Source organism: Rattus rattus, chromosome 5 (genome assembly GCF_011064425.1).
Source record: "Rattus rattus isolate New Zealand chromosome 5, Rrattus_CSIRO_v1, whole genome shotgun sequence".
In the NCBI taxonomy this organism is placed as follows: Eukaryota; Metazoa; Chordata; class Mammalia; order Rodentia; family Muridae; genus Rattus; species Rattus rattus.
The window spans coordinates 15,607,787-15,626,455 of NC_046158.1; the positions used below are offsets into that span (position 1 = coordinate 15,607,787).

At 45.1% G+C, this 18,669-nt stretch overlaps 1 protein-coding gene across 7 annotated transcripts in view; it reads right to left on the reverse strand.

The window, feature by feature from the left end:
• Nucleotides 1-18,669, reverse strand: part of Dennd1a (DENN domain containing 1A) — a 490,128-nt gene that overhangs the window by 42,120 nt on the left and 429,339 nt on the right. For all 7 annotated transcript variants that reach the window (XM_032903215.1, XM_032903216.1, XM_032903221.1 and 4 more), the window contains 6 exons: nt 16,059-16,163; nt 15,635-15,722; nt 13,660-13,700; nt 11,550-11,621; nt 10,055-10,111; nt 2,668-2,799 (listed from right to left, as the gene is read on the reverse strand). In XM_032903215.1, coding sequence (XP_032759106.1) covers nt 2,668-2,799; nt 10,055-10,111; nt 11,550-11,621; nt 13,660-13,700; nt 15,635-15,722; nt 16,059-16,163 — 495 coding nt within the window. The remainder of the gene's footprint in view (nt 1-2,667; nt 2,800-10,054; nt 10,112-11,549; nt 11,622-13,659; nt 13,701-15,634; nt 15,723-16,058; nt 16,164-18,669) is intronic.

Genomic DNA, 18,669 nt, shown 5'->3' on the forward strand with positions numbered 1-18,669 from the left:
AAATAGAGTGTAGACTGTATGCAAATGTGTTTGTCACTTTGACAGCACGTCTCAATTAAGGCATCTTGCGGCTGTGGGTAGGCTCTGTGGCTGCAGCTGGAAGGGAGAGCCCGCTGCATGGCTGATACTAGGGGCTTGACCTTAATCCGTATGCATGCATTAAAAAAAAATTCCTGCCTTCCTGTACACTTGCATAATGCTGGCAGCCACGTGAGGGAAGTGACAAACGGGGGGTGGGTGAGCCACTTTCATCCTCTCCAGTTTGCAGACCTGTGAAGGCACAGACAGCTCTTATTTCAACAGAGTTTGGGGTGGCTTTTTAATTGTTTATCCCCCACCCGTGTGAGCACACACACTCTTATTCTGCATTTAGCTGGGAATGACATTAAAGCATTTCTCTATTTCTTGCTGAAATGGAAAGAAGGTCTCTCTATTTCACATAGGGCCTCCTTTTTTGTGTGTTTTGAAAAATGGAATGTTTAACACCATGAATCCCCCCAACCCCCACCACCTCCTCTTTCTCTGTAATGGGCTCCCAACTCCAGTGAGGGATCCTTTCATGGGCAGGTTTGAATGTTCAGGAATGAGGACAAAGGAAAGCAGGAAGCTGACTCTGGAATGCCATGCTGGTGACAACAAGGCTGTGCTTTCAGCAAACATGGCCAGGAACTGGGGTGTGGATTGTTCCAACGGGGCCTAAGCCCCTAAGGAGACAGGTCCTCAGGGTGCAGACACTGGTGTGCTTTGAAGAGAACTGCTAGTTAGTCAGTGCTTCTGCTTTACGGGATGTCCTGGGTCCTATGACATCCCTTTAAGTATAAAATTAGAAGAGGGGCAGATTTCCCAAATTGATGAGGTACGGACATAATTATCCGAAAAGACTGATTAGAAGATAGTGGTTTCATGTGCCAGTTCATGCTTTGCAATGAGAAACCACAATGGCTGTTTTGCTAATTATTTTTCCTTTTACACTTTTATTTCTCTTGCATGTGTGTTAGCTTATGTATGTGGTGTGTGTGTGTGTGTGTGTGTGTGTGTGTGTGTGTGTGTGTGTGTGTGTGTGTGTGTGTGTGTGTCCAGGCCCAAATGTGGAAGTCAGAGGACAAACTGGGAGAGTTGGTTTTCTCCTTCTATCACACAGTAGCTGGGGACTGAACTCACATTGTCGGGTTTGGTCATGGGCATCTTTACCTGCTGAGCCACCTCAAGGGCCTGGTTCTCTTTAATTTTAAATAGTTCAATACTTGATATATAATGGCTCCTGATGAATGTCTCTTAACATAAGAAATATTTTGAATGAAGGATTCTTGGCTCCTTTTGAGGTGAAATAGCAATCCTACTAACAGTAAATACAAGTTATACAGACAGGTCCCTGCACATATGTAGTAGACATGTAGCTTGGTCTTCATGCTGGTCTTCCAACACCTAGTTATCCCTGACTTGGGTGCCTGCCTATGGATCCTGCTCCCCTAACTGGGCTGTCTTGTCTGGCCTCAGTGGGACAGGATGTATCTAGTCCTGCAGTGACTTGAGGTGCCCAGGTGGGTTGGTACGGGGGGGTGAGGGGGGACACCGCTCCATTCTCAGAAATGAAGGGGAGGGCAGAATGGGGGAGGAGTCATGTGAGGGGTGGACTGGGAAAAGGGGGGGCTGCGATTGGGATGTAAAGTGAATAAATAAGTAAATTAATAGGTAACAATAAAATAAAAATAAACACAGAAAGTAAAATCTAAAAATACACCTCATACAGACTAGCTTTATCATACTTCATCTAGGGAATGGCTAAAGAATCAGATGACGTAAGCTCAGTAGTACAACATAGCTTGTGGTCCTTGGTTAGAGCCCTAGGACCAGAAAAACAATGACGACTACAACAGGAAACCTTGCGGACTCTTGTTATAACCATACCTAACGGAGCCATGTTTCAGATACCAAATCAAACCAAAAGCACCAAACTGCACACACTACACACACACATTTATATTTGATAAATTAGAACAGTCAATTGAAGAGAAGTAGGGAAGGCTACATAATCCTTTTAATTGAAAAATATAGCCACAGGTAGGAAATGGATGAAAATTTCAATTTCTCTAAAGAGTACAATGTATTAGTTAAGAGGAAAGAAATAAAATCAAATGAACAGACAATTTTTTTAAGCACTCAGGTCCTTGCAAGCAGTTGGGTAAAGAGTTGTATTTCTAGAACCACAGCAAGGGTGTTTACTCAGAGAAACACAACCCCCAATATTGATTTTCAGGGAGTACATTAATAAAGAACTCCTAATTGACTTCTTTTTATAAAGCTTTTGCTTGTTGCCTTTTATTTGAAGGTGCAAAGAAGGGCCTGGGATGCCCAAGTGTTCTAATGAGATGCTTAGCTAACACACACGTTAAATGCAGTACCTAGGAGTGGAGGGGAAGACAGCAGGTACATTTAATGACCCCATCTAACAGTGGAGCTAGTAATGTCCAATGCCAAGTTGTTTCCACCCACATTTTTGAAAATTTATCTTCAAAAAATGTTTACGTCAAACACTTGATGGTGTGAAGAGCATGGAGCTGCTTTGCTGGAGAGCTTGGTGCAAACCTGTGACCTGCTCACACTCCAGCTCTGACACAAACAAAACCATGAAAGCCAAACGGCCCTGTGAATGGGCAGAGCACATACCTGCCCAAAGTGGACTGTGATTGGTCTCCGGTCTTCTCGAAGTTTGGGGTCCTTGGCCTCGGCCAGTGGGGATGGTATGGTCTTTGGCAGTGGGTCTTCTGCAGAGGACGCACAGCCATTCTCGGTGATGTCCTGTGGGAAGAAGGGAGGTCTAGGCTTGCACTGGGGTCCTGGTCCTTTGCCCTCTTGCTTCATTCCCAGAAGCCAAGGGGTCTGCTAAGAACTACCCCCAGGCTGTCTAAGTCCGCCCCCCTGGGAGAGGCGGAGGAAGAGAAGCTAATTTGGCCTTCTGACACTGATGTACCAAAGAAGCCAAAACTATCCACGTGAAATTATAAACATAATTTTCAGTGAAAAACCTATTTCATTCTGTATTCTTCTATGGCTATTTTCATTTTCACACATTCACTTTGTCTATATGCAGACATTTAAAAATTACTTGTAATCACAGCTCATGCATAATTTTATATCCTGTTTTTCTCCAATATAAGCATCACCATGGTGCCACACAGTCATTATAATAATAATTTTAATGGATGCATAATATTTTCATTTTGCAGACATCTAATGATTTAATAACTCATCCCATCACTGGTGGGTGTGTTTTTTTTCTTTCTAAATGCTAGCAATACATGTCACATTTTTCTTCCCTTTTGTAGTATTGCCTTTGTAGAAATTCCTAAGAATGAAAGCATGAGGTCAAACAAACACTTTCTAAGGCTTTTTATTCATTCTACCAAATTGCTTCCCAATTTACACCAACTATCTGCAATGGGTGTGTTATCAGTTTCACGGTACTTGTTAGCCTTATCATTTTAAAAATGTATTGCTAATTTAATAGGTGAAAAATTAGACCTCATTGTTGTTTTAATTTGCATTACTTTGATTACTTGTGAGTGTGGCTTTTTTTCTGTCTGCTTACTGGGGGCACTACAGATCACTTTCCTGGCCCTTTCTTCTCTTCCTTGTGTTTCTGAAAGGGCCTAAGGGTTTCCCTGACCTGCAGAGTATCTACAGGATGAAGAAAATCTGTTAAAACCTAAACATTTACATTTCATGTGTGTGTCTGGTGAATGAAACTAAGAAAACTCCCCATGTGTAAGGGGTAGTCCATGGCTTCTTTGGCTGTGCTTGTCAGCTGAGCATTGGTGTAGACTAGTGAAAACATGGACATGTTCCCCTTTTGCAATAAGCATTATACGTTTTATTGAGGTCAAGCAAGTGCTTAGGACTAGTCAGAGAATAAAGATACAAATAAATAACATTTAAGTAATCATTTTTTTAACCACAAAAATAACCCATGCTCTGAATTAAACAATATAACATCCAACTTTTCCCATTATAAAAACAATTATACATTTCGGTCAAGGAAGAAGCTTCTGATCATTGGCTACCCTTTCTCAACTGAGAGAATCATGAGAAAGAAAGAAAGTGGTTACTTAGGAAGTAATTATGTACTAAGGAGACATAGGTAAGACCGCTGAGCCTCAGTTTCCCTATCAGTAAGTGGGGACATGGAGCTGGGGATGAAAGGAGATAGATAATGTAACGTAAGTGTCTAGAGTATCGTCAGCTACCCAATAAACCACTGGAATGAAAAGAGAGCTTTATCCATGCATATGTGTACATCTGTATGTGTGTGCATGTTAAGTGTGTGCCTGTGTGTGAGTGAGTGTACAATGTTACATGCCCAGCTGCCTACCTCCTGGCTTCCTTTCCTAAGGAATCAGCTGCTGTACAAGCCAACCTAGAAGTCTCTGCTTGGTCAATGATACAGGAAGGTGATGACCTTTTGGCCTTACAAACAGGGCTTGGGCATGTGGCCCACTTTGGATTGGCCAGTCTAAGCTAAGCTAAGGCTCAGTGATGAAAGGGGCTGCTGACAGCCAATTAGAAATGGATTGTTTGGAAAGGGGCTGCCCTAAGGTGCCTGGGTCAAATGGAACAAAGTAGAGGAGGGGCTCCTTCCGTGTCAGAGAGCAACTAAAGGGCAAAAGGGGCACTTCGGGTGTGTGTGGGTGCATCTAGAGGATTAACACAGGTGAATGAGGCCAAACCTTAATAAATTCAATTTTGGTCCAGGAAAATATCCTTCTACCATGTGTGCGCAGCAGGAAAATATATTAACTAGGAAACTACTAAATAATTATTTTAAAAAGAAAACATGATAGTTTTGGGGAAAAGTGCCTTAGCTTAAGCTTTAAGTAAAAAGTGCAGTCTTTTAGCCTTATCTGTTCCTTCAACTAGCTGCCTGGTCTTTTAGACTCATCCACCCTCTGCAACGGTTTCTTTGTTTTTACAACAGGGAGATTCCCAGTTGTTTGGCAAAGGTCCATTGAGAATGGTTTAAATGGGATGAGCTGTGAGGAGGCTTGATAGAGTCCAGTACAGTGCAAACAGAAGGGTGTGTGTGTCGGGGGCACCTACTCCTGGTGGCTATTCTTCCAGATTCTAGATTTTCATTCTCATACTTAGTGCTCAGGATGATCATGAGATGAATAGGATTATACTTAGAGATGAGACAACAGGATTCAGACAGGGTAACCTATTTGAGACCACAGAGCTACAAAGTAGAAGAACCTAAGATAAGGAGCAGTGACATCTAAATCCTATCAACTCCTAACTAAAGCCCAAGTGAAGGTATCTTGGCCTGAGAGGGTGGGTACACGCTATGCTGGGCCATTAGTAATGGCTTCCTCTCCTTCCTTCGCAGCCCTTCTTGCTAAACTGGTCACAGGCTGCCATACCTTGGCCATCTATTGTAAAGCTCTCCAGGCTATATGCTCCTTGGGATCCACGTTTTCTTGAGTCTAGCACAGCTTTCTCATAAATCTCCATTAAGCTGAACCAGACATTTGGAAGGCAAATGCGACTGGGTGTCTAAGAGCCACATCTTGTTTAGTTAGAATATTCAGACACCCCAAAATTTCTGTACTTTCTTATGGCTCCCCCACTGAGTGTTTGGCTTCTTCACTATTTCCTTCATCTGGGGAAGGACGACTGCTTCCTTGAGGATACCACAAGCAGCGGAGGGGGAGGAGTTCCAGTCAAGAGAGCAATGAGAGCAGTGATCTTTTTTTCTGTCTACCTGCAGACATATTGCATAAGTAGGAACTAAGGGAGCAACTCTGCATTCCTTGATTAAAGAAACGGTGGCTCAAGAACTGACTGATTTATCAGCTAAGGGAGAGGGAGATGGGTCCTCTGACACCTTCCTTGGAGGAAGGCAAACTAGAAGAAGTTTATATAAAATGCTGCAAGATGCAAATGTCCTATGGCTCACTAATTACATTTCTAGAAATGTTTTCTTTTCTTTTTTTTTTTTTCTTTTTTCTTTTTTTCGGAGCTGGGGACCGAACCCAGGGCCTTGCACTTTCTAGGCAAGCGCTCTACCACTGAGCTAAATCCCCAACCCCTAGAAATGTTTTCAAATGAAGAAACCTAGAAGTAATTCAGGTGTCCAACAGAATTGGTTAAGGTGTGTGTGTGTGTGTATGTGCATGCACGCCTATGTGTAGTATGTGTCTACATATGCCAATCTAATAAACTTTATGAGCTATTTAAAACAAGGACACATGGAAGAAACATTTTTAGAAGGCTGAGACATGTTCAGGGCATACCATATGAAAATGCAGATGAAAACAGATATTTTTCTTTTGCTGAATTTCCTAATATACATGTGATTTGTTGGCAAACAGGAAACAAACAAACAAACAAACCAACCTCCCCCCCCCAAACCCTTGACCTTCTAAATGCTGTTTTTAAAAAGCAAAACAAGGGGCTGCAGGGAGGGGTGGGCCAATCCTTCCTGAAGGGTCACATAGGAGGAAGAAAGACCTACAACTCAAGAAGTCAACTCAAATGATCTTAGGAGGAGCTGGGGACAGGCTTCCTACTGTAAGAAGCAAGGCCACAGGAGGCACTCACAACTGGAGTTGGGAGTAGGGCCAGCATTCCAAGAACATTCCACTTTTTGCTGAGTAGGCTGAGGTCAGCAAGGATTTGTGCTGTACCTGTCTTTTCCCAGCCTACTTCCCATAACAGCAAATGTAAATTAAAGTATGAATATTGATACCAAACTTGTAGCCAAAATTGGAGTCTTGGTGATTGAGGCTGAAGCATATTTTAATGTGTCTAAAGACAGGGAGCTGACAGCTGTGTGATACAGTGTGAAAATGTCTGTTCTGTGAGAGTCTACCTGCCTTCCCTGCCCCCCACATGCTTGCTCACGCCCTTCATTACAATTGCAAGCGTTTGGCTAGAAAGTCAAGCCAACTGTGAATTTGCTCCTTTCAATCACACACACTAATCAAGCTCAACTTGTCGTTTAAAGAACGGTGATTTAGAAACTCTCCAAATGGCTATGAAATGGGCCCATTTGGTTAGAGCATTTTGATACTAAAGAAAAAAATTCAGGGATTCCTTAAGGAACATAAATACACACACAATAATCATACAATTTGTTGGCAAATGGGGGTGGGGAGGGCATGGGCAATTTGCCCTAAATATCATTTTTAAAAAGCAAAACAAGGGGCTTCAGGGAGGGATGGGCCAATCCTTACTGAAGGGTCACACAGGAGGAAGAAAATAGAACTACAACTCAAGAGGCCATCATAGGGCAGCAAATTTTTAGTGCCCCCTACAGGTGAAGAGGAAGAGTGTGCAGCTACTGGATTTAAAGTGCATTCTCCAGACAGCCTGAAAGCAGAGTGCAATTTGGTGAAACTCTTCTGCAGGTCAAGCCTGGTGAGGACATACTCCCAGAGAAGTGCCACTGTCTGTTCGGAAGCCATGGCTGGAATCCCTGTCATTTTTGTCTTCTTCCTAACTCTGAGCAAGTTGAATTTCAAAGGAAGCTAGGCTACAACAGAACTTGGCCCCTTTGTTCCATTTATCCAGAGAAATATGTTCTCCATCTTTCTTTTTTGTTCCAGGGATGAAGCAGAGCAGGCATGGAATAAAGCCACACTATAGGATCTATGAACAATCACTTGCCAATGGTCACAGATACCCTGAAAGCTGTTTTCAGAGGCTTTGAAAAATCTATTGCACAGATGAACAAGGGATAGAAAAGGGGCCCTGTTCAGTCACATTAGAGATGGACCCTCCAAACACCTTAGTGGTGACCTCTTCATAGGTCGGCCCCACATTCTCTATTTGCAATTCAAACCCAAGGCAAGAGCAAAGAGGGCAAGACTAGGTTCTTGATTATGTGTGCAAGGTCACCATTGCTATGCAGAGTTAGAGGAGGCCAGGTGGCAACCCAGCGCATTGGAAAATTGGGTCTTTGCTGGCAACTGCCTCAATTTCATAGCAGAAACCAACTTGCGATGTTTGTGTTAGGTGTATCGGGGAGCCATAGAGACAGGTTCCACGTTGCACGAAGGGGGAGGAGGAAGGGGGAGAAAAAAGCCCAGGAAATATTTTCCACTACAGTGAGATAGGTCGGTAGAAGCTAAATCCTAAATTAGCTCAAGAAAGAGAGCTGGAGAGCACCAGAGACCAGGGGCCTGTATGTACTGAACAATGCTGGGGTTTCAATTACAAAACAGCTCTTCCAAGAACAACTGCGAAATATCAAGTCTGTGGAAATCTGTAAGAGCCAAGGGGGGAAAAGTGAAAATTGAAAAGGGTGCACTAATAGATCTGTCAACAGTCCAGTGGTGACAAGCCACATTTCTATAAAATGCCTTCACCGTTTGTGTCACCTGAGATGCACTGACTCTCTGTAGAACATTATCTCCTGAAGCTATTCTTGAAAAGACTGGTGTGGGCTGGTGAGGGAGCAGGGGAGGGCGGAAATGGCTTTAAAGTCTATGAAGGAAGGAAAGGTGGAGTGTGTGGAGGGAACACGATCTAGATTGTGTAAATGAGCCTTTGGGTAAACACAGGGAAAAAAAGCTGAGCTTTGCTAACCGCTGCAGAGAGACTGTGTGGTGGGAAGGAACTCTTTGAAGGGCAGTCTCTGTCTTCATGGTCAGCATGAGCAAGGAGACCCTTTTGTCTGGCACCTGAGGAGGGACCCCAGCACTGCTTATTTCAGGCGATATACAAAACAACCATACCCCACACTCTAGACACTGGTGGGGGAGCCCCCTCCTGGACACATGTAATTCATCTCCATGTGACTGGGACGGGATGAAAAGGTATGATTAGTGACTCAGATAATATCTATGTAAAGAGTCCCACCTGCCATTGTCTGCCAGGGTGAACAGACTGCCATGCAGTCTGTGTGGATTGTGTTACAAGGTTTGTATCACAGGATGAGAACCTCAGCTGTTAAGAATTCATTGTCAGCCAAAGCTAGGAATTTAAATGCTTAGTAAGAGCAAATTATTTTCCAATTAAAAGAAAGGAATCAATTCCTTCGACCCATTTCAAGTTAATGAGGATTTTTTTCAACTTCATAAAGTTGAAACTGCTTTCAATTAAAAACAGAACTGACACAAATTGCCTAGATAGTGGTACATTTAGGGGTGTGGGGAAAACGACCCCAGATATCTTTTGCAAAAGAAAACACTGTTTGGGGAAAGCAGTGGGCAGTACAGAGTGGAAGTATTCTGACAGTGGAGGTCAACAGATCTGAAATCTAATCCTGTCTTTGCTAGGCTCACGCGCTGTGGCCTTGAGCGAATTACCTCACCTGTGAACCAGTCTCTTCACTCACAGCTTTGCTCTATGGATTTGGGGTGACAGCTTCTACTCTGGCTCATCTTGAAAAGGAGTGGCAGTCTCACAGATTGGAGGACATGCTGCAATACTATTCCATACACACCCCTGCCCCACTCTGGTTACATTGCTGTACTCCCCAGGGACTCAGGTTGGGGAAATTTTAGCCACAGCAACTACACACAATTTTTCTGATGGACCATAGAGACAATCAGTCTCTGTGTGCATGTACCCTAGGCATAGGCTAGGCTACTCTTGCTCTGTGCAGTGTGGGGGGAGACCCATGGTATTCCCTTCCTGCTCACTCTTTGTGTGTATCTGCAAGAAAAAGGGGGCCTTTCTCTGGGTATGCTCCCGGGGCAGAGGGTGGCAGCAGGATGGAGTGACACCAGGGTGGTGGCGGTTATGGTTGAGAGAGCCAAGGCTGCTGGAACCTGCAAACCCCAGGCCTGGCGGGGCAGGCTGGGAGACAGTGGTAACTCTGAACTCACTCGCCTTTGTGGGTTTAAGCCCACAAAGAGTCTTAATGTTATTTGAAGACAATTTTTTTGTCTGTGAATATTTATAACAGTGTGAAACTCCCGGACAGCTGGTAATGCATTTTGAAGTGTGCTAACAACACTGTATCAAACAGCCTTCTATTGATCACATCCTACTTTTTTGTGGCCACGCATTTCATACACGGTGCTTATACATTTTGAATAAGAACTTCAAGTACCTTTTGCTTCAAGCGGTTTTTCACCTCTTTTATTCCCATTTTTGCATGATCTTTTGCCTGCATGAAAAATTAATTTAAGTTAAGATTCCCTTTCTGTTTCCAGCCGGGTCTATGCTTGATTTCAGTCCACCATGAATCACCTTCTCTGATTACTAGAAAAACGAAGAAAAAATGGGATCATCAAGTTGAAAAATATAATGGCTGTGAAAACAAATACAAAGGTAAAAGGTTAAAAAAAGCCCTAAAAGGAGCTGCAGAGATTTGATTTTCTGCATTTTGATGGCAGAGACTTTTTTCTCCTTTTCCTTCCCAGGCCTTTCTTCTGCTGGCTATAATTATTTACCTCAGCAGCCTGGTGACAGCTACCAGTAAAAGAACAGCAGCTTTACCTGTCACGAGACTCAGAGCCCGACTATACTTCACCAGGGCTGGGCTGGGCCGGGCCGGCCAGGCCTTAGGGTCCATCTCCTTTCCAGGTTGAAGGGTTGAAACAAAGCAGTTGCTAGGTTTTTATAGTACTGTTTCCTAAATTTCATTTTATAAGACACCCTGGCTTCTACTTTGTGTCAGTTTTGACCTGTGCATCTCTGCTGGTAGCCGCCCATCCAGTATAGAAACTAGAGCACAATTAAAAATGAAAATAAAGTAAAACCACCCCATGTATGTGGCTCAGGGTCAAAACAAGCAAGTAGAAAAAAGCACAAGAATAAATGCTTGAGGCTTGGGAGAGATGGAGCCTGGAACTCGTGCGTCTCCTGCAGCAGGGTCTTATAACACCCTTCCTATAGGACAATGGTAAGAGAGAGGATGAAGAATTTGGGACAGAACTGAGGGTGGTCTCTTCACTGTGCCCATGGTTATAAAACGGCAGGCTTCCCAAGGCCTCTACACTACCTGTATGTAACCATACATATAACCTGCCATGGGGAAGTTAAAAATGAGGGGTCATCTCCACACCATGCACTCAGTCCTGGTTACAAAGTAGCAATCCCAAGCAATTCTCAGAACACTGAGACTGCTAAGAAATGACATGGCCACCCTGAAGTCACTTCTGCAACCCAAGCATTGATACGCTTGAGAGTCAGTTTCTATGAGGCATCGTGGTATAGATCTTTAATCCCTGCACTTGGGAGGAAGTGGCAGAGGAATCTCTGTGAGTTCAAGGCCAGCCTGGTCTACATAGTGAGTTCCAGGAAAGCCAAGGGTACATAGTGAGACCTTGTGTTACAAACAACAACAACAAAACAAAACATCAAGCCAAACAACAACAAAAAACCCCCAACCAAACCACCACCTCCTCATCTTCCTCCTCCACCACCACAACCACTACCACCTCCTCCTCCTCCTCCACCACCACCATCATCACCACTTCCTCCTCCTCCTCCACCCCCGCACTCCCAACAAAACCCCAAACAAACCAAACAAAACCAAACAAAAAGAGTCTGGTTTCATGAAGGAACCCACCCATGGCTTCCAGATTTTGACCAGTACTTACAAACTTGTAGACAGTCTTCATGGCTGGGTTAGCTTTTGTTTTTACAGTATTCAGAATCGCTCCACTTCCTTTCTGTAATAAAAATGTCAATCAGCAATGTGGGCTGGAGGGAGAGTGGGCCAGCACCAACAAAAAGGGTTTCTCTTTAAGTAAGCCAGACAACATTTCCAGAGCATGTGATATGAGAAGAGAAGCAGGCCCAGGTGGTTACTGGGGTTAGTTAGGGCTATGGCAGACTCTGACTCTGTCTCTCTGTCTCTCTCTCCCCCATTCCTTCCTCCTCCCCCGTGCATACACAGGCACACACGTGTGTGGGGACTGGGGAAGAGGCATGTGATAACTAGTCAAGGGGAGACAGTAGACTCAATGTTTTGCTCAGTACCTGCCCCTGTCCAGGCTATCTGAGGCATGAGTTTCCTTTTGATCATCAGAAGCTCTTTAAAACACTTCTACTTACCATAGTGTTCTGTCATATTTCCTAACTGTGAACCACCTAGCTAACTCCACTCTAGGGAAGAAAACAGGGTCCTGACCAACCAGAACCCCTGGCAACATGGTTTGTCACTTTCCCTGGGGAGCATGGGAGGCAGACATGGATGAAGGCTTTCCACAGCTTAGGAGGCAGCCAGGTGAAGCACACAGGTCATTTGTAGTTGTACCTACAGCATGTTACAAGGCTGAAGGGCTCTGAGCCAAGGGAGGGTTTCTCTGAAGACCACCAGGCTTTGTGTGTATGGGCAAGGGACACAGAAGGGCAAATGCCACATTTGGGTGGTGAGAGCTGCATTGGTTACATGCAGGAAGTTTGGAGAACAGAAGACTGGGGAGGGTCTCAGAGCAGAAAACATTTGACCTAGACCATGGAGGATGAGTGCAGATTGATATGGGACATAGCAGGATATGAATATTCTCGGAGTATGAAACAGTACATTAAAAAGTGCAAAAGTTGGGAGCTATGGGCGTGCTCTTGGGACAAACAGGGGTTCTTGACCCAAGGTGGAAATGAGGCTGGCAGGCCAGATGGGGTGGCACGAACAGAACCTGGAATGCTGGGTCCAGGGTATCATCATGCTCTGGAGGACATGTCATATAAGGGATGACAGTAAGTATTGACTTTAACTTTCAGCGCAACTTTTGGCAACTGTTTGCCTTAAAGATTTTGAGTTTTAATGAAAGACAACACAGTTTGACCTAGAAAGCATTCTATGTTTTAGGACAATAGGAAAATTCTATCCACTCATCTATTCCGTTCTGGCTTCCAAAATTACTCAGACGCTGTTTAAAGGGTCCTTTGGAGTACTGAAACTCCCTTTATCAATCAATCAGCAGGTCCTTATTGCTCGCCTCTGATGTGCCAAGTGCTGTGTTTGGCCGTCCAAGAACAAAGGCAGTCTTTCATGGGGTAGCTGCTTACTCTGGCCAACTGCAGCCACTTTCACGGGACCTGCCTTGGCAGCAGCTGTGGTTGGCCTGGAGCAGGAGAGAACACTTATCACATTATGCTGGAGCGTCTGTTTACGTACCTGCCTCCCTAACAAGATGGGGAGCTCCCCCAGGGCAGGACCTGCCCCCTCTGGATTTCCCGGGGCCAGTTGTCCCTGGCACACAGTAGGCCTTGAGAACATACTCATTAGAAAGCCATAGAAAAGTCAGGAAAACTTTGAACTCCTTAGAGGCCACAGGCGCCCTGAGCACCTGGCTCCCAATTCAACAAGACGTTGTTCACAATTGCAGTAAGGAATGAAGAAAAGTGTCCCAGAGGAGCCCTTGAAGTGAAAGACACTGCAGTGTAGCAAGGGAGATGGGTCTTTGGCTTTGCTGGGATCACAACTGCCTGGTAAAGGAAGGAGATGTTCTAGAACAATACTTCACTTCACTGGCCTTGGCTGGCCTGGAGGAGGGAGCCTCTCCAGCTTCATTTTCCCCATTAAGGGAGACCGTTTCTTTTCAGTCCATCCCACAGGAGAGTGGTCTGGCATTAAGACAAAAGCATCTTCAGCTGAGAGAAGGGACAAGGAAAGCTGCCTTGAGGCAGCTTTGTCGGTGGCTTCGGAGAGGAGCTGCCAGGGCCATATAGGAAACCAGGTAGCTCTGAATGGGGCACACTTACCCGGACTGTGGACAGCCACTGATGGTACAGTTTATCACTGCCTAGGGGAAGAGAGTGAGAGACGCTGTCATTTAAAGGTGTCTTTAACTTGCCTTCATGTGGCTGGAAAGCTCACAATGCAGAGAAAGGCCAGGAGGTCTGTGTGTCTTACTCTCTGAGGTGTGAGGTGTGAGTCAAGTCACGGTTTGCATTCTCTGGTAGGTTTTGTATAAATGCCCACAGCTCCCACATCTCCCTCCTGTGCTTCATCAGCACTGCCTGCAACCCTGACTGCAGGGAGCTACCTTGGGCTCCTGAGCAAACAATCTGTCCATCTTCAAGACAGTAAAAAATGTGCTTCCCTTCTCTGGCCACCGTTCCTTGCCGTCTGTGAACTGAAAAGACAGCTAATATGTTACATCCTCTGGAACCCTCTTCTCTTCTTTCACTTAATCTTTTCGGGTGTGTGTGTGAGAAACAGTGTTATGTAGTTCACATTGGCTTTGGCTTTCTGTTTTTAAAGATGACCTTGAACTCCTGATCCTTCTGGCACAATGCAAGTTTATGAGGTAGGGTTTGGCCAAGGATTATTAGGGAAGCACTTTACTATCTTCAGCCTTCTTCTTCCTTAAGAACAGCTCAGCCTCTGGTTCAGGCCACATCTGTATTCTTTGATGCACCAGAGCTGAATGCCCCAGTGTAGGAACCCTGTGGACATGAGCTACCAGGTAGTTACCTGCCCGATGACAGATGTGAGTGAGCCCTGTTCACTGCGTCCTGAGGGGCAAGGAGGTCTCAACATGAGGTTTTATTTAGCAACATATAGAGCCGATCTCCTAGAACTGCTCTCCCATGGTCAGAACTTGACTCATGAGTCTGCTCCTTCATTAGTTCGAGTGGTGCAGGGAGAATAACAGAGCACTGTTCCAACCACCCACAACTCAAGTCTTCTTCCTCCTGCACTGGCTTCATTTGTGTTTGTCTTAGTCATGAATCTTTTTTCCCAAGGATCAAAGCTGGCGCTCACACTGCTTAGCTCTGACTTTAGTGTTCAGGGAATGCTTGTCAACAGTCTGCCGTGACTGGCCACAAACTGCACTGGTTTTAACAATTGTGGTGTGGGCTGGCTGGGCCTGTATCATCAACAGGTGGATGTGAAGCTGCCTCTGCAAGCTTGTCCTGCTCCCAAGGTCATCAGCACAGCCCAGACTAAGGGCTCAGTAGTAAGAGGGTGTCATTATTCTAACTCCAAAGACTGAAACTACATGTATTCTTATCTCTGCCATCGAAGAACAAACCAATGGCTAGACTGGGACTCAGGTGGTGCTCATTACTGACACCGCCCAATACCCTACATGCTTTCCCTGAAAATTAAAAGGATGATACTTTTGAGACCGGCCACCCAGAAACGATGCTCATATCTTGTTTACTTATTTGTTTGAGAAAGGGTCTCACTGTACCGTGCAGGCTGGTTCCAAATCCTGGGCTCGAGTGATCACCTGCCTCAGCCTCCCAGTGGCTGTGACTATATATCACTGTGTCTGACTTAATGCTGTCTCACACTGCACAGAAACATGTGTTGAGCTTGACCCTAGAGCAGGGATTGTTTTGGGGTAGTGCAGAACACGTCCTAATGACTCACTTTCTCGATACAGAAGCCCTGTGAAGTAGTCTGTGGCACCATCAGTGACTTGTCCCAGGTGTCACAGCCAGCAATGAGTAGAGACCCCATTTGAGTTCAGCTCCCCTACTTTAGAATCTGGTAAGTGTCCCTTGTATCATGCTGGTCATGACACTCTGCCAGACTTTTCTACTCAGGAGAAGCAACTGCTCTGAGATGAGAGGCTTCACTTGGGCTAAGCTATGGGCATCCTATCACAAAACAATGAATTTCCCAACTCTTCCCAGGCCAAGGTTGAAGTCAGTCTCCTCCCTACCTCTACTGAAAAGGAAAACAAACCCCTCTGTGCCAGGAGGGCCACGGGCAGCTTCTTACCGGCATATTCTCCCATGCTGATCTCCTCCTCAAAGACATCACTGAAACCTTCACCGGAATTGAGAAGGTCTAGTCGGCCATCGATAAACTGGATGGACAAAAAGCAAATATACCACTTCTTGTCTATGGACAAGGGAATCATTCAATTGGGCACTGTGGTACATGCCTAAAACCAACCAAGAAGCAAGGAAGGGCCTGTCTGGCACCGAAGCCTTTTCTTTTTCTTTTTTCAGAGCTGGGGACCGAACCCAGGACCTTGCAGTTGCTAGGCAAGTGCCACCGAAGCCTTTTCTACAAAAACCCTTTCCCACCAGCCCTCTCTAGGCCTGTCCCTCCTCAGCCTTCATTCTTAGTGCCTAAGGTAGAAACCATTGAGGAAATGCCCACTAGGGACCTGACACAGGCCCTGAGGGAGGCTGGGCACCTGCTTGAAGAGCTGCAACTGTGTGGCATTCTGTAGGAACTGTCTCATGGCTCCAGAGCGGTAGTGGGACACGAAGGCCTCCTCACTGAAAGTGATGGGTTCTTCCTGGGAATGAAGAAGGGACATGAGGTCAGAGCAGGAAGCCCCCTTCTGCAGGATTCCACATCTTCTGCTCCTTTACTCCTTCCTACACAAGTGTGGTCATCATCAACTGCTCTAGTCTATGGTGGGGAGGCTGTCTCTGGGAGGAAGAACCACATACAGTACACCAGATCAGAGAGTCTGGTTGGCAGAGCCGACAGCCAAGATCAGCTATGCATTCACCCCTGTGACCAACAACCACAACCTATAGCAAGTTAGTGCTGTGCCAGCCAGTATGATTTCCAATCTCTTCCTCCTGTATGTAGAGGTAGAACATGATGTCAGTCAACAGCTCATGTTGAAGGGACCCTACTAAGGCAGAGCTGCACCTTCAGAGCTGGGGCAGGGAGCAGCACTGGGTTTTCCTTATTGGAGGCCTTTTCATAGATACCAACTGTGGAAAGTGGTTTTAAACTAATAATCATTTACAAAATGATTATTTTACTTATTTGCTTTTGAGACAGAATCTTGCTATATAATTCAAGCTGGTCTTGAACTTGTGAGAGTCCTACCTCAACCTTCTAAATGTTGGGATTACGGGTGTGTACCGCCATGCCTGGCTGACACTAGCTTGACCTATAGCAAGTTATAATTTACAAAATACTGACTGATTAAAAATAAAATAAAATTTACTACCTATACAAGTTTGTGTTTAAGTTGTTTGATGAATAAATTTTTGTCCCGAAAGTACATCGAGTCAAGAAAATGATACCTCAAATTTTAAAACAAACAAACAAACAAACAAACAAACAAACAACCAGGCCCTATGTAGTTAGCGCTTTACTTTCTTTGGACTCATTTGCAGTACTTGTCTATGCAGACATGCCTTTAATTTTGTTTTGCATTCCTGGTTCTGAAAGATCTGAGTTTTACATCTTGAGCTGTGTTAAGGGCACCCCCTCCTTTCTTGGACTTGGTGGAAAACACAAAGATGTTTGAAGCTCTGCTTTTATCCTGTTTTAATGAGTTACGTGTTAAATTTACTGTCTGGCTCCTACAAGTTCCAGGAACTCCTTACACTTCAATCTAGCTAATATTAACTCAGCAACTGGGCAGCTCCACTCCTCAGGCTGGAGGGGTGGCCCAGAAACATAACAATGGAGGCAATGCACTTTTATACAGTTCACCCCTCCCTGATTTTACAAAGGATCTGAGGCTCTTTATGCAAGCACCTATGACAACAAATAAGAAAAGTGATTGCTGAGAAATACACATCGTGAGATGGTTTAGAAACAGTTCTGGACGAGTTGCTTCTCTGCTCCTCAACTTGAGTTACAGAATCATTTGGAGCTTCCCAGCTGATGAGGCAGGAGAATGCTGCAGACTGTGCTGTGAACAAGCAGAGTAAGCCTCTCATCCAGGGAAGGACGTGCAGCTGCTCACATTACTTTGGCAAGGATTGCCCCTTCTCTGCCAAACCAAGTCCAGGTAGACCTCACCCTCTGCAAGTCTTTCACCTTACTACTGGGGCCATGTCAGGGGACACTGTGGGGTCAACACAGCAGGGCAATATTCTCTCTAGGTGACTTTACACATACTGATGACTTTTGACACATCTCACTAGCCTAAAACCTTACTAGACCACATCAGGCACCTAAGCCTCACTGTCTGCACTCAATTACAGATCCATTATCTGCATTCAAATCAGTGCCTCCTTTTCTTGGCTGTCAGAGCTTCACTGATCCACAGTTGACCGGTCAGATTTCCAATGCCCTTCTCATCCAGCCTGGGAGGCATATCCCACATTCACTCACTGCTTGCCATCCATGACCTTGGCACGGGACCAGACTGCAATGGTAGGGTGCACCTTCATGCTCTGTCCTATCTCATTCATCCTGGTCCATATCAGTTTTGGTCAAAGTTCAACCACATCACCATCCTACTCAAGATTCCTGGTTCCCTAGGTGCTGCCTTCATGTGATGACTGGATTTGTGTTCTTTCTGCTGTGTTTCATGTGAGCAGACAAACTTGTTTGCATCACAATGTGTGTGACACACAAGGGTCTTGTATGGAAGAGGATGGGAAAACATTGGGAATGAGCTTTGATTTGTGTGTGAGGCTAGCCCGAGGCAGGGTTTAGCCGCAGGAGATCGGAATCTCACCTTCTAGGAGACATGAATATTTTGGGTTTTTTATCCACTCATTGGAGGTAACATCCCCCTGGATCAGATATCCATGTTATAAAAACTGACAAAAGGACATGGGCATGGATAGGAAACCCACAGGGAAATGTGACAACAGGGGCTTTTTCTGAAAAGGCCTTAAAAACATCAGTGGTGTCAAGCAGACACTGCTAGAAGGCAACTGCACTGTCGCCCAGAGCCTGTCCCCGGAGTGACTCTCCTTCCAAGATACCAACAATGGTCACACTTCACTGGTGGGCTCTTGTAGATGTCCCATAAATATGTCTCAGATGGACAACACAAAAGGTCAAACCTTCAGGATGCAGAGCTCCAGCCCTTCAAACAT